The 14,676-nt window shown below is 40.7% G+C and overlaps 1 protein-coding gene across 1 annotated transcript in view; it reads right to left on the reverse strand.

Annotated features, from left to right (window-relative positions):
- Nucleotides 1–2,145: 2,145 nt before the first annotated feature.
- LOC119410001 (potassium/sodium hyperpolarization-activated cyclic nucleotide-gated channel 1-like) overlaps nt 2,146–14,676 on the reverse strand; it is an 18,955-nt gene continuing 6,424 nt past the window's right edge. The window contains exons 2-11 of the mRNA XM_037676903.1: nt 9,991–10,197; nt 9,473–9,686; nt 8,459–8,620; nt 7,410–7,628; nt 5,459–5,605; nt 5,121–5,361; nt 4,824–4,988; nt 3,379–4,508; nt 2,402–3,339; nt 2,146–2,299 (exon numbers count right to left, since the gene is read on the reverse strand). Of these exons, the coding sequence (XP_037532831.1) occupies nt 2,146–2,299; nt 2,402–3,339; nt 3,379–4,508; nt 4,824–4,988; nt 5,121–5,361; nt 5,459–5,605; nt 7,410–7,628; nt 8,459–8,620; nt 9,473–9,686; nt 9,991–10,197 (3,577 nt within the window). The remainder of the gene's footprint in view (nt 2,300–2,401; nt 3,340–3,378; nt 4,509–4,823; nt 4,989–5,120; nt 5,362–5,458; nt 5,606–7,409; nt 7,629–8,458; nt 8,621–9,472; nt 9,687–9,990; nt 10,198–14,676) is intronic.

Here is a 14,676-nt window from a genome sequence, read left to right on the forward strand (position 1 = left end):
CACTTTAAGGTATAATTGATTATCATAAATGCTACTTAACAAGTGTGAAAGTGCAACTCTTCCTAAGAAATTTCAACCTAGTCTAACATAAAATATTAGCAAACATCTGCAAATACAAAGACGTGGGTAAACAGATGAATGAAAAAAAAATTAAGAATTGGTAGCGTAGCAACGCATAAATCTGAACACACAAGTTGATATCTCAATCCACTTTATTTATAATCTAAATTTACATCATCATCCCCTCCTCATCATCAATATACAAGCACAACATCATCCTTATTGCCACACTCAAGATCATCATTTTCACTGCATCATTTGCTACTTTTTTCAAAAGCTAAAGCTATGATGAATAAAAAATAAAACATTTGGTCCTTAAATATATGTATATACATATATAGTCTAGGCAACATGGTATCAGGTGTTAAGACAGAAATGTCTTGTTGCTACCTACTGAAAACATCAAACGTTACTAGAAGTGGTGCTGAAACGCTTGTCAAAGGGCGACAGAAGGAGGACACCTCCGCTCGAACATGAGGCGAATGACAGCAGCAAGCAAAGTGTCGGGCAAACCGAGAGAACGGGGGAGAGAAAGAAACAGTTAGCTGCGAAATCAGATGAAAGGCAGCCAAACAGACGGAAGATAAAAGACAAAGAGGCCGATGGGTGAGGAAGCATACGAACAGACCCACAGAGAGGCACACATTCACAACACAGGAAGCTGGGTGGAACTAAAACATGTGAGCCACAGTGCACAGCAGAGCAGTTTTGTGTGTGTGTCTCTCTCTCTCGTTCACACAAACACACACATATAGAAAAGCAATTTACAGAAGTCTTCAGAGTGAACATGTAAATTTATGTATCGTTCAAAAACTAAACACCACACGCCAGGAACAACAGAACTACCAGTGAACTGCTCCTAATTATTCAAATTCATATGAGTATCAACTTTACAGTGATTTTTAAAATGGTGTATTATTATAATTATTGTTATTCTGATGAGGAAAATATTACACTTTGGTGAAGAATGGGAGACAAGAGGGAGTTGGAGCTGGAAACCAGGAAGTCTTGGTTCTATTGCCTGCATTTTATCACAGTGGACTTTCTACCCAACAACAAAATAGGTTTGTCTTATCACGTTTATAATCCTTATAAAAGGGATTTCCTGGTGCTAATTAGTAAAATGTGTAATAACATTTTAACACTCACTCATTCCTAAATGCTTAAATAAAAGGCATCAGGACTTCCTTTCTTGAATCTCGAAGACATGTCACTTTTCCTCCAAAAGGCTTTTTTTTTTTATTTCTGGTTTGTTTTAGGTTTATACCATGATAAAGGTTGGAGTCACAAAAGTCATTGACTCACCTGCCCATCCTGTGAGTCATTTCAGTGTGATTGTCCCAACTATAACTTACCAGTTCACATTTAAAGGAAATACCTTAAAGTAACGCATGTCACTCACCATCTTACACAACAAAATTTAAACAGTCTTGTTGTAAATGCACATTCAAGTCTGAAAATCTCATTCAAATCCATTCAATGGTTCATAAATATCTTGCTAACATACAGGCAAACACAGGCACTTAAATGATCTTCCACCTTTCATGGCCAATAATAATATAAATCTGAAACACCAAACCCACGTTCAGAACCGAAGAAGCCTTTTAAATAAGAAAGGCGACATCGTCAAGAACCAGAAAAGGAAGTCCAGTTGTTTTCTGTTCGAGCACCTAGAAATAAAAATGAGCTAGATTGTGGAGAATCTACTCCAACACCTCCGGTCTTTGCTTCCGTCCTGGTTTAATTTGTACAGTAAGTACTGTATATCGCAGCATATTTCCACTTCAGCTCCCTTGCTTGCTCCAACAATCACTACCACAGATACACGTATGTACTGTATACACGTGGATGTTTAATAGACTCTCTTTAGTGAGTGCCATCCATTCAACAGACCCATGAAGTCTTTCTCCTTGATCGATGGTTTGGCTTAGAGTCACGTGATGAATATCATCTGATATTCTAAGACGAGCACATCCTAGAGTAAATTCAAGACCTATATGTACTGTTTATGTGAGATCATCGGGTGTCTACATATCCATGGCTCTGCTATTCATCACTTTATAGTCATGTGAAATGTTCTTCCTCTTACATGTTCGCTGGCAGTTTGTGCCTAAGTCCTTCTGAGTCTGTTCTGGTGAGTGTCAGCTGAGGGTCCTGTTTCCCACCTTTAGGTGTGGTGGAGTTGGCTGAATGTGCTGTCTGGGTGGGTGCAGTGGTAGATGCCTGAGAGGACTGAATAGAGGTCGAGGGTGTAATTGGTTTTGTTGTCTGAATGGAGGCACACGCAGCACTAACAGATGTTGTGGTGGCAGTGGAGGAGCGGGTAGAAATGGAAGTGGGATTTGGACAAATAGTTGTTGAAGGTGAAGGTGTTGATGGGAGTTTTTGGGTGGTTCTGCTCGAACTGGAAGTGGAGCATTGAATAAGGACAGGGGAGGTTTGTTTAACAGGATGAACAGAGAAAGTAACTTTTGTTGGGGTGTTGGTGGTTACAGGTGTGGAGGCAGAGGTTGAAGTTTGGTTTGGAGTAAGAGGTGAGGTTTGCTTTGGGGTCTGGCTTGAGGTGGGACCTCTAGATGAGCTTGAGACAGAGGACTGGAGACAAGGTGTCGGACTCTGGGATTTACTCAAAGAGGGGCCAAATGTTGCAGGGACAGGGGATGGAGAGGAGGCGGGCGTGATTGTCTGGGTTGGAGTGGAAGGTCGGGTACGAGTTGTCTGGGTGGGAGTTATTGCTGGTGAAGCAACTGGGGTCAGGGCAGGACTGGGACCAGACAATGGTGAGGCAGAAGGGGGGGTGTTGGATGCCTTTGCTCTGGGGCTCTGAGGATGTGGTGGAGAAGAGGAGAGCAAAGAGGATGGGGGAGAGGAGGAAGTAAGAGATGACCTGGGCCCATAGAGTTGAGACAGAGGAACTGGGGTTGAAACAGAAGAAGAAGGAGGCGTGGAGGATGGAGAAGGGGAGGAGGATCGAGGAGAGGGTGTGGGAATCGGTTTGGGACGAGGAGTGGATAGCGGGCTGGCTCCCGCTGAAGGTGGAGTGGAGCAGGGTGGAGGGGAGGAGGAGCGAGAAGGGGTTGTTGGGATTGGCTTTGGGTAAGTTGTCTGGGAAAGTAAAGATGAAGGAAATGAAGGAGTGCCTGAGGATAGTGAGGCCTGTTTTGGAGGAGAGGAGGGTGGCAATGCATGTGTAGAAGGTATGTGTGCAGCTGTAGGTATAGGTACAGAGGCAGCATGAGCTGCAGATTGTGTGTACTGGGCTATGTTTGCAGGAACTGCCTGTGTTACAGTTGGCTGAATAGGAACAGTGGCTTGCACTTGGGCAGTAAATGGTATATTTGTCAACAGCTGAAGTGGAGGGTTAGAGGTCAGTATGCCAGCACTGCTGCCCTGGACCAACTGTCCTGCAAGGAAAGGAGTTGCCAACAAATTCCCACCAGATGCCTTCCGGTGGAGAGGAGGATGAGACTGCACTGCAGCCCAGGAACGATGAGGCAAAGTGGGCTGAGAGGCCGACATCAGCCTGGCCTCTTGGGTGAGTCTGCCCAATGCTGGTAGACCCTGACCGCTGTTTCCTCCATGACGTAGCAGAGCCTCTTTTGCACCCTGCTGATACGCATTCCCATCGGATGGTCCACTGGAAGAAGCAGGTGGGGTGGGGGTTGGTACCTTGTGAAGTGGTGAAGCTGGCCCTCCCCCTGTCGGGATAACAACTGCTCCGGCAGGTAACGAGGAATGATCAGACGGAAAGCGAGGACCGTAATGAAGAGTCCGTCCTTGTTGAACAGAAGTTGGGACAGATGAGGCTGGAGCTGGTGGAGTTTTAGCAACTGGAGGTGATGTCACCCCACCTGGTGGGCCCATAGTCGAAGGGGAAATGGGAAATCCTCTTGGAGACAAACCACTCATTCCTCCTATCGTCATCATCCCAATAAGAGAGCTCACAGAGGGGCGAAGGGGTTGTAGCACAGGAGCACGAGGAGAGGAGAGAGGAAAGGAGGATGAAGGAGAAGGGGAAATCAGAGGTGAAGGCAGGAAGAAACCTCCTGCAAGAGCATGCTGCTGCTGGAGCTGCTGAAGCTGCTGCTGTTGTTGCTGCTGCTGGTGCATTAATGCAATGGCTACATTACTGGTGGCAGCTGCAGTCTGCAGCGGAGCATGGACCAGTGGTGCCCAGATAACAGGGCGTGGTCGAGGGGACACTGTGCCACTCCCTCCAATCACACCACTTCTTCCTGCAGCAGCAGCTGCAATGGTGTCCTGCATGGCTGGCATGCTGTCGTGTTTAACAATCTGCTGCACTAGCATGCTGTCACAGGACCCCAAACCGCCTGCCGCAAGGCCACCTGCACCTCCAGGACCTCCACCACGGCCTCCACCACGACCCATACTACCTCCAAGAGAGCCAACTTGGGACGACTTCCGAAGCAGCATAGAGTTCTTCCTTCCTGAGAGGGAAACACAGATAATTTAACCAAAATAAACTGTGAACTGGTTCAAAATTTTACATCTTAAAACAAAATTTAAGGTGCAAAACATTAAAAACTTTGTGTTAAATTAATTTTCACTGAGAACATTTTGAATCAGTTTTTGTTTTTTTTACACTTGAGTCCTGACCAGCTTAAGACAGTTTCTGACAAAAGCCTTAGAGAATTCAACAGAGCCAGATAGATAGTTGCGAGTATTTATAATTTTTAAAGCTTGATTTAAAAAAAAGAAGGAAAACAAACAATTAATGGAGCAAACAAGAATATTCAAGTTACCAATACGGTCCAAACGGTCCACAGCAACAGTTTCAAAGGCACGTCGCATCATTGGGTGTTCCTCCAAAACCTCGTTAAAGCTGTCCACGCTGAGCGAGTACAAACGGCAGTATGTATCTGAACGAACGCTGGCTGTTCTTCGTCCACGCGTCAACAAACAGATCTCTGACCACGACAGAAAGAAAAAGCATAAGGACACATGGGAGTTTGTGGGACATCTAAAGTCCACACAATGAACTGTTTATTTTCTTTTACTTTAAAAGTGGGTGATCTTTAAAGTCTGAGAAATGTCCTCACCCCCAAAGTAAGACCCGTCACTCAGTTTGGTTTCCTTGTTGCCACGGGTCAGCACACTGACTCGTCCATGCTGAATGAAATACATCTTGCGTCCAACCGTTCCTTCACGTATGATAAAGTCAGCTGGCTGAAACACCTCAAAGCGGAGCTTGGTCAGCACAGCAGTTACAAAGTTGGGATCGGCGTTGGCAAACAGCGGCATGTTGGCCACCAGGCTCCGGCAGTTGAAACTGACTATCTCCTAAATGAAAATAAATAGCATATGAAGTGAGAAGGGAATAAAAGTCAAATAGATGTGCCAGAGGCAGCAACAAAGTGGGTGTTTATGAATTTATTACCTCTTTCAGTGGCTCACTAAGCTCTCCCAGAATGTTCTCCTCATCAAACATTTTCCCCTGGAAGCGATGCTCGTAATACTCATGGATCTTTTGTCGCAGGTCTGCAGGAAGCTTATGAAAGGACATATACTGCTCCACCTGCTTGTACTGCAATAACATGGGCATAAAAAAACACATTCACTTTGAGAGAATGCAAAATACATTTTGGTTGATGTGCAGACTGTACAAATATTTTTGGATGGAAACTGTGCTGTTGAATTATTTATTTAGTCAGTTGCCAATTTTCTTCTCCCTTAAAGGATCTGTAAGGGAAACAATTTTTATTTTTATATTTTGTCCCATTAAAAGAGACAGAGAACAGTTTTCACTGAGAAATGCAAAATGTTAGACTGCAGCAATCATCAGCACCGTGTTGGTAAACTGTCATTTTCACACAAATGTGACTTAGACTCAGAAACATGAGTACACACTGCGAACATTCTTTTTAAAGTCAAACTGGGATATTTTTCTAATTTGTATACTTGGTGAGTGGAAACCAATTATTAGGGACCTGTGTAAAGAAGACTACTTGTCTTATTTACAAGTAAAATAAAGATTTTCTGCTTTCTGGTATATTTAGTGGCTATTGTGTAATGTTCTCAATCTGTTACACGTTGACGCCACTAAAGAACCGGAGTTTTGTTTGGTTTGTCTACAGGTAGATGCAGTAAAACACACGGAGCATCAGCTAAAACAACTGGCATCATGATTCATTAGCATCACAGGAAGCTAACTAGACTGCTAGCCACTACTAGCTAGTGTTATATATTGTTGGTGCTGTAAAGCAGTGGTTCTCAAACTGGGGGGCGCCATTGGGGTTGCTCGCCCAGGGCGCCAAATAGGCTAGGACCGCCACTGGTTACCTGCTTAACAAATTAACATATTATTATATATCAATGTATATTTTACAAAACTATGTGAACTTTCTAAAATAAACAGTTTAAAAGGAGTCAGCATGTACAAAAGCTAGCAACTGAATGAAGCACGTGTCAAGGTACGACAAGCAGTGCCATGAAGTAAATAAAAGCCTCTGATGGTAACCATTGTTATTTCTAGGATTCATGCCCGAACTTGTGTTTAGTCACACACCTTACAAAAAAAAATCTAACTCATCAATAGGTTTCTGAGAAATGTTGGAAAAGGTTTAATTTCTGGAGTGGCATTGCTGTTTGTTAACAAATCATTAATACAAATGTTTTTTTTAGAATTCATCACTTTTTCACATTTTTGAAAATACAAAAGATTTTTTACAAAAATAAATAATTAATATGGAGTCCTAGATTTATTTACTCTTTTGCTCTGTGATAATTTTACTTTTCTATAACTATTATCACGATTAATTCTTTCAAATTTGATCATTTCACTTCCTTTATGTGTGTCCTTCCTTCTTTCTATCGTGATTCCAGGAAATAAGACATCATTTCTTTAAAGGTGGTCTTGAACAATATTTCTCCATGTTTTCTGGAAATCTTTTGATTTTTCTTTTAACTCTGGCTGCATTTTCACTCATTTGCAACCCTGCCCATTGACCCCACTTTGTCCTGTCTCTTGTTTAGAGTGCATTTTTAAATACCCTTGCCTTGACTACAGACTCGTGGGACTAGTAGAACCTCATAAAAATAAGCAAAAATTATTTCTGAGCAATTAGTAGTTAAAAAAAATCTACTGATCGAAACCTCTATAAAAGATTACAAATGTGGCTTCTTGGAAAATAAGAATAAAAACAATTGGATGTTTTGAACTATTTGCCAAGTACTTTAAATTAACAATATTTGGCTGAAGAAAACTTTGAACTCTTTTTGCAATGGGCTGATTAAATGAAATCCAACAACCTGAAGCTGAAGCTGCAGATCTAGACATAAAAATAATTAGATTGGTTAGACATGCTAGATGGATGACAGCCATGCTTCACCTTCTCTTGGTACTGCCGTCGTGAGGAGTCCAGTGACTGTATGAGAGCGGTGGCGTGGCCAATAAACATGGCGTAGCAGGTGGCGCCAACGATCATACTGAGCATGGTGAGCCACACATCAGTCATCCCCTCAGGAGCCTGGGCGCCGTACCCAATACACAACATATGGCTCATGGCTTTGAATAGAGCATAGGAGTACTGCACGCCCCATGTGTCATTCTGTCAGGGGGGGTGGACACAGACAGGAGCAAGATTAAAGTGGTATTTAATAAGACACTGAGAAAAGTTCTTAATTTAGTCAGAGGCACTCGGGCATGTAACTTCAGAAAACACAGATCATTGCAATTAATTGCAGAGCAATTTAAATGTCAACATCTGATGACCAAAGAAGCAAAAATATTGCAGCTATAAAACATAAACCACAAAAACAACAAAAAAATTAGCACTATAAAAAAAAATCGCCTCTGTATGTGTATATGTGCATGTGTCTTCAGTTTTGTGTGTGAGTCCAATTATAAAGGGATGTTAATGGTCCAGGGATGAAGGGACTTTCTCTGGGGAAAAACCCAACATCCGTCTGCTTAGCAACCGTTACTCGTGGCAACCAACGAGACATGAGTCAGCTGTTCATACAACTGCATGGATGGCTGCAAGCCTGCACGCACAAGCTTTCCACTGTTTGCATGCGTTCACACCTCTACCCGATCTCAGTTGAGGTTTTTAATTAGAATTTTTTTTATGTACTTTTGTATCGGTGAGAGTCAATCTTACTCCAGCTGGATATGCTGCTGCATAAGCCAATTAACAAAGATAAGGGGGAAACCGTGTCACATCTGATAAACGGCTTCAGACAGTCAACACCGGCTCCTTTCATAATGCGTCCTCCTCCATCTTCTGAAATAAATATTGATTAAACAAGCTTAGATAGAGCTTTTGTGTGATTTATTCAACTCAGCCTGAGCGTTCTGTTTTATTTACTTCTACAAATCCAACTGCTGAAATATACTAAAAATAACTCTCTTGCAATGGGCTCCTGGGTGGAGACTCACCACCATCAGGTTCTTGGAAACCCAGCAATCAGAAGGGAAGTCCTGCAGCATGGGGACCAGAAACTGGAGGCAACCATCCCAGTGGCACAACAGGAGCATCATACCGATCAAGTTTACTATCCTAACCATGGCACTGGCAAGGTCGTAGGTCATATGGAAGATCTAAGAGGGAGGTACAAGAAAGGATTTGAACTATTTTGTTTGTGACATTTTGTCCAATCTGCATCAGCAGCATTACATGCAACATTTGCCTACACATAACAAAAACTGTCAAAAAATAAACTGCACTTTGATGCCTTGAAGCTATATTTTAGATATAATGAAGTGGGGTTCTGTTGAAAGGATATGAACAGTTAATATCTTACCTGCTGTAGATATCTCTTTGAACAGCCTCAATTCAGAGAAATGCTGCTTATTTCTGATGGTACTTTAAGCTAAGGGCTATTTTGAGCGTGGCCAGGACCAAAATGAACTCCTGCCATATTATAACAGTTCCAATTCAAAAAAATTATCCTAGTGATTCATGCAAATGCCATTTTTTAAAATACTTGTACAGTACATCACTAACCTGTTTAAATAAAGGTTGAATGAACGAATCACCTTTAATGTTGCATTATCCTCTTATTTACTTAGAGTTCTGTAGATCTTTGCAAGCACAAGTGCCAGCATCAAGCTAGAAGCTAGCTGTAGCATTTCTAGAGCTTTTGCCAAATATTTTGTAATTTTACTGCAAGAATAACTGTGTAATTTGAAATTCATGGTGATCTAATCTTTATAAATTAGCATTTGCATAAACCATTATAAACATTTTTGGGATTATTGCTTTAAGACGACAGCAAACCACTTACGTTTTGGCCATGCTTGGATTAGTTGCTAGCTCATTAATAAACATGAGTTCTCCATACTGAGCTTGTTCAAAGAGCTGTCGACAACAGATAAGGTATTTTATTCATATTTTTTCTCATTGAACCCTGTGTCAAATGATCTGAACTATGCCTCTTCTCCACTTCTCACCTCCTCCCACTGGTGAATGTAGCGGATAAGTCGGGACAGGCGGAGCAGCCGGAGCAGGCTAAGGATTTTAGTGAAGCGGACAATCCGCAGCGCCCGGGCTGTCCTGTAGACCTCCGAGTCCAGACTGTCCACCATCAGGAAGATGTAGTCCACAGGGATGGATGACACAAAGTCCACAAGGAACCAGCTCCTCAGGTAGTTCTGGTGGATTTCCCTGAGTGAGAGGAAGATGAAAGACTGGTCTCATTTGGTAGTCTAGCTGTGTGGACGTGAGTCCACTGTTTGTCTGGCATGAAGCAGTCCCATCAATATTCATCAGGAACAAACTGGATCTTGAATAATGCTGTGTCACATCACCTCTCCACATCCCACATTTGTTTGAACAGACACCAAACAGACGGCAAGAAAGAAAATAAATTCATGGCACGATATTTTCTATTGTGCCGACACCCTAAATGACAAAACAACTCCAGTTCTTCACATTTAGGCTCAACACACACTGAAGTGCTCATACTGACTTGGGGTCAAGCAATATCTCGGTGCTGTCTTCCTTCACGATGCCGGTTCTGAAGTTGAGAACCAGGTCAACCATGAAGAGGGTGTCAGAGACCACGTTGAAGATGATCCATGAAGGAGTATTCTCATCTCGAAAGAATGTGATCCCCACTGGCAGGACGATCAAGTTGCCCATCATCAGCACCAACATCAACAGGTCCCAGTAGAATCTAGACAAACAAAAACACATTTTTTTCAACTTTTTACTATTTTTCAGTCGTAGTACCTAAAATAAAAAGATCAAGCACATTTTTTTAAATTAAATTTATTTATTTAATGTTTATTTTACTTGATAACACTTTATTAAGTGAGAGGCGTAAGGATGTCTGGTATGAAACAAGCTCAGCAAGAATTTCAATCCGGAGACATTTCTTGTTGCTTTCAACAGCTTGGATGAGGAAATGTTTTCCCATTTGAAAAGTAACAAAAGGGTCCAACACTAATAGCGAACAAACTATCCATTCATTCATAGATGAAATGCAAATATGACTTATATGTAGCGGTGGTTGACAAGCATGTGAGAAAATAAAACAAGAAGAAACTCTGCTAATTTTAGGATGACAAGTACCGTATTTTCCGCCATACACATTGCACCGCCGTATAAGTCGCATCAGTCCAAATATGTCTAATAAAATGGGAAAAAACATAAACAAGTCGCTTTACCGTATAAGTTGCATCTATTATGCGTAACCGCTGACATGTCATGTTTGTTACGTGTCATCACCGACAACCCGGAAATGTGGGCCGGTGTTATGCTAAAAATCGATTGGCTGCCAAACAGCGGCTGTGGGAGCGTGCACGGGAGGACTTTAACAAGAATTTAACAAGATTAACACTTAAAAACAATTATAAGATTGCTCAAAATTATAGTAAAGACGTGTCTCAGTCTAACTTTTCCTTAATAAATGCACTTTGACGGTCAAATCAGCTGCATTTCAAAAGCTGATTCACGGAAGCAGGAGCGTGTAGAGGGATGACTCGCTGTGCATTTCTTTGAAATTTAACAAGATAACCACCTAAAAACAATTATTTGTTTGCTCAAAATTATAGTACAGGTGTGTCTCAGTTGAACATTTCCTTAAGAAATGCACTTTAATGCTAAAATCAGCTGCATTTCAAAAGTATTCGCTGCCTCGGTGCTTCGGGAGTGCGCAGAGGGAGGAAATCAGGAAGTAGGAACGCTGCACATTTCTTCAAAATTTAACAAGATAAGCACCTAAAACAATTATTTGTTTGCTTGGCATTATGGTAAAGGTGTGTCTCAGTTGAACTTTTACTTAATAAATGAACTTCAATGGTCAAATTAGCTGCATTTCACCGGGGCGGCACAGCGAAATGAAGCTGATTTGACGGTTCCTCCACGCATGATCCCGGAGCTGGACGAAGGTGGCGAAGATGGTGATGGTGTCATTAATAGTCACTTTTACCTGTTACATAACACAACGGCATGCCATACACCTCGAGTGCCATCTAGCAGCTGAAAATGGTAGTGTTCAATATTTTCAGTCAGAATGAATGAAAACAGTCATATCTCAGCCAATAATCGGTTTATTAATGTGGGGAAAAAACAAAATAGTTGCTTTAGCGTATAAGTCGCAGGGTATGCAAATTAGGCAAAAAGGTGAGACTTACAGGCCGGAAAATTTGATATTTGTGTTGATGAACTTGCATTGACCTTCATTGTACTCCTAAACAGATCTGCTGTATTAAAAAAGCATATACTGTTTCTTAATTACTGTATTTTTTTTGTCCTACTTGTTGTAGTTTACTGTCTGTGGGAGCTGTACAGAAAAGTATTTTCAAATTTCATATTATCTGGTAGCCTCTATCTTCAAACTTCACAAACAGACATTAACACGTTTTATTCAAATTTTATTTAAATTTCACTTTGTGGGAATAATCTACATCAAAGCACAGTCACATAGCAGCAGTTTTTAGTATGCTTAGTGTCAACTCTGTGCTATTTTATTACTTTTTTTGGCATAAATAAACTAAAATCCTGCTGAAAATCAGTGTGCATAGGATTCATATTATGTCTAGATGTTTGGTTTTGTATTTAACCCACTTCATCAACATGGAGCAAATTGAAACACTGACATTATTAATAAGATTTGGATTTTTGATCTACCACAGAACATCAGTACGCCTGCAGTTAGAACATTATGTTTATTGCTCTCTGATGAAAGGAGGTGATAGTGGAATTATATTTGTGTGTGCCTGTGCTTGTCTGCAATGTTACATAATATTTTATGAACATAATTATTAAAACCCAAAAACCAATCATTAGATGTACACCAGCCACTAATGAGTTTTTGAAGAAAGATCTGAATTAAGATGGCAGCTATCATTAGTTGATATTAGCAGACAAATAATGACTACAGCTCAGAAAGTTTTGCAAATATGTTGCTAAAACTTGGCATGGGCGTAGCTTGGAGTCATTTATACTTCAAGCATTAATAAATCAAGCAAGAACTTGCATGCAAGTACAAAATTGTGCATAATCTTAATTTCAAGTTTTAACCAAAAAAGCAAAAACATTTTCTTTTGAATAAGATGATCTCAGTTTTAAACTCTTGCATGAAAAGCAGCAGGTACGGCGTATTTTTTTAAGGAGCGCTAGACCTTTTTATTATTTTGTTCGAACATACATTTTAGCAGCAATGTATCCCTAAAATCTAAGCTATAAAACACTGGTCTGGTTCTCAAAAGACAAAAGAGAATGTAAATTCCTCATCAAAAGAACTCTGACTGATATACGAACTAGGGATGCACAATATTGGATTTTTGACCGATATGCGATATTTAACTTTATCGCTAATATCAGCCGATACTGATACCATGCCGATAATATTGTGCATAATATGAACTACGTGATATTATTCCTGAGACTTGTCTGTTTTGTTTATAAATGTGAAGAGGTGGATGATCCAGAATAATTTATAAACTAAATCTGGTTGTGATACATATGAATGTCTCCCTCAAGATGAAGAAGACGTTTACGCATAAATGCATCATTTATTCTCATACCAATAAACAGATCTTGGATAAGAAGGACGAGCAGAAAGAGGGAAATTGTCAGTAACTTTGAGAGTCCTCATCAGTCTGATTCTGGCTGGAGAACGTCACTCTCAGATGCATTGTGGCTTTCTCAAATGAACACAGGAAGTAAACCACATCATTCAGATGTCGAAAGTGATTAAAGTATGACAGAGGAGCCGACGCAATCATCTGGAGACGATTCTTGTCATTTTGCCTTCTCCCTTTTCTTCTAATTCCTTCATCCATCACCTTGACTTTCTCATGCTCACACGCAGCCTGGCTTTCTCTGCCAAGCTGCCCTTGCGCTCTGTGGTCGATTGCTATTGAACGCTAATTCAGTAACATAACCTCATGGTGCGATGTCACTACCAGACTGATGAAGATTAAGCATTCATGAGTCATCAGCGTGGCACACACACACACACACACACACATTCTCCATTCAGACTTTGTCACTTATACTGACAGATGCAGCACTTCATAATCACTGGCAGTAAATACAGGGATTCTTTACAGCAACACACAAACAGCGCCGCTCGTAGCAGAGATGTGATTTACTCCATGACCTGAGAACACACTTTGTTAACTCTGATTAGGGAACAACAAATCTGTAAATTACATCAAACACTGTCTGTCAGTGCTATTCATACCTATAGAGTCCTATGGTATACTATATATTTTAGAGGATTTACTCTTACTTTGACCAAGCAAGCAGTCTATTCACCGGTATGTCAACTTGACCTTTTTTTAAATTTTTTTAAAGAAAAGCATTAAACCAGTACATCAAGAAAAGAAAGGACAAATTAAAGCAAAATGTCAAAACAAAACAATTAAACACTTGACAAGTACATGCAAAGCAACCTGTTAAAACTAACTTGTGCTACATTTTAAATCTTTTGAAGAATAGTTCTATGTAAAAACTTAAGCAATTATTATCTTACCTGTTGCAGAAAACTCTTTGAATGACCTCAATTCTGACTGGATTGAAGACGAGCTCATGGCTGGTCTGAGCAGGGCAAACAACTCCTGTCTCACTACATTCACAGCAGTTAATGTGTCTATTTTATAAAAAGAATGCTAACATTTACATATTTTGTGCACAGTAGTCCCTCACTACTTCGTGGCTCATTTATCGCAAACTCATTTATTGCAAACTCATTCTATTGCGGTTTTTCAAACTAAGATTGGACATGACACACAATTGACTGACTGATGGATGAGCCACATGATTGACATGGAATTTTTATTTAAAATAACTCATTTTAAATTATTTAGCACCTCCTGCACCTCTGTGCAGCCCACACTGCAGGATAAGCTTCCTCCTGCAGCTGATCAGCTGTTCTCCAGAAATGGGCGTGGCCAAGAGCGTTTGCAGGTGGCAAAGAGCAGAGGAGACAGGGAGCTGAAATCATGACATTAGAGAGTTTAGAGTTTAGAAACATTGGTTAGAATATTGCAAGAGTGTGGGAAGAGTTTAAAGCACCTTTACACACACACACACACACACACACACATACATACATACATACATACATACATCCATACACATACATACATACATACATACATACATACATACATACATACATACATACATACATACATACATA

This window comes from Nematolebias whitei, chromosome 5 (genome assembly GCF_014905685.2).
Source record: "Nematolebias whitei isolate Nwh7 chromosome 5, NemWhi1, whole genome shotgun sequence".
Taxonomy (NCBI): Eukaryota; Metazoa; Chordata; class Actinopteri; order Cyprinodontiformes; family Rivulidae; genus Nematolebias; species Nematolebias whitei.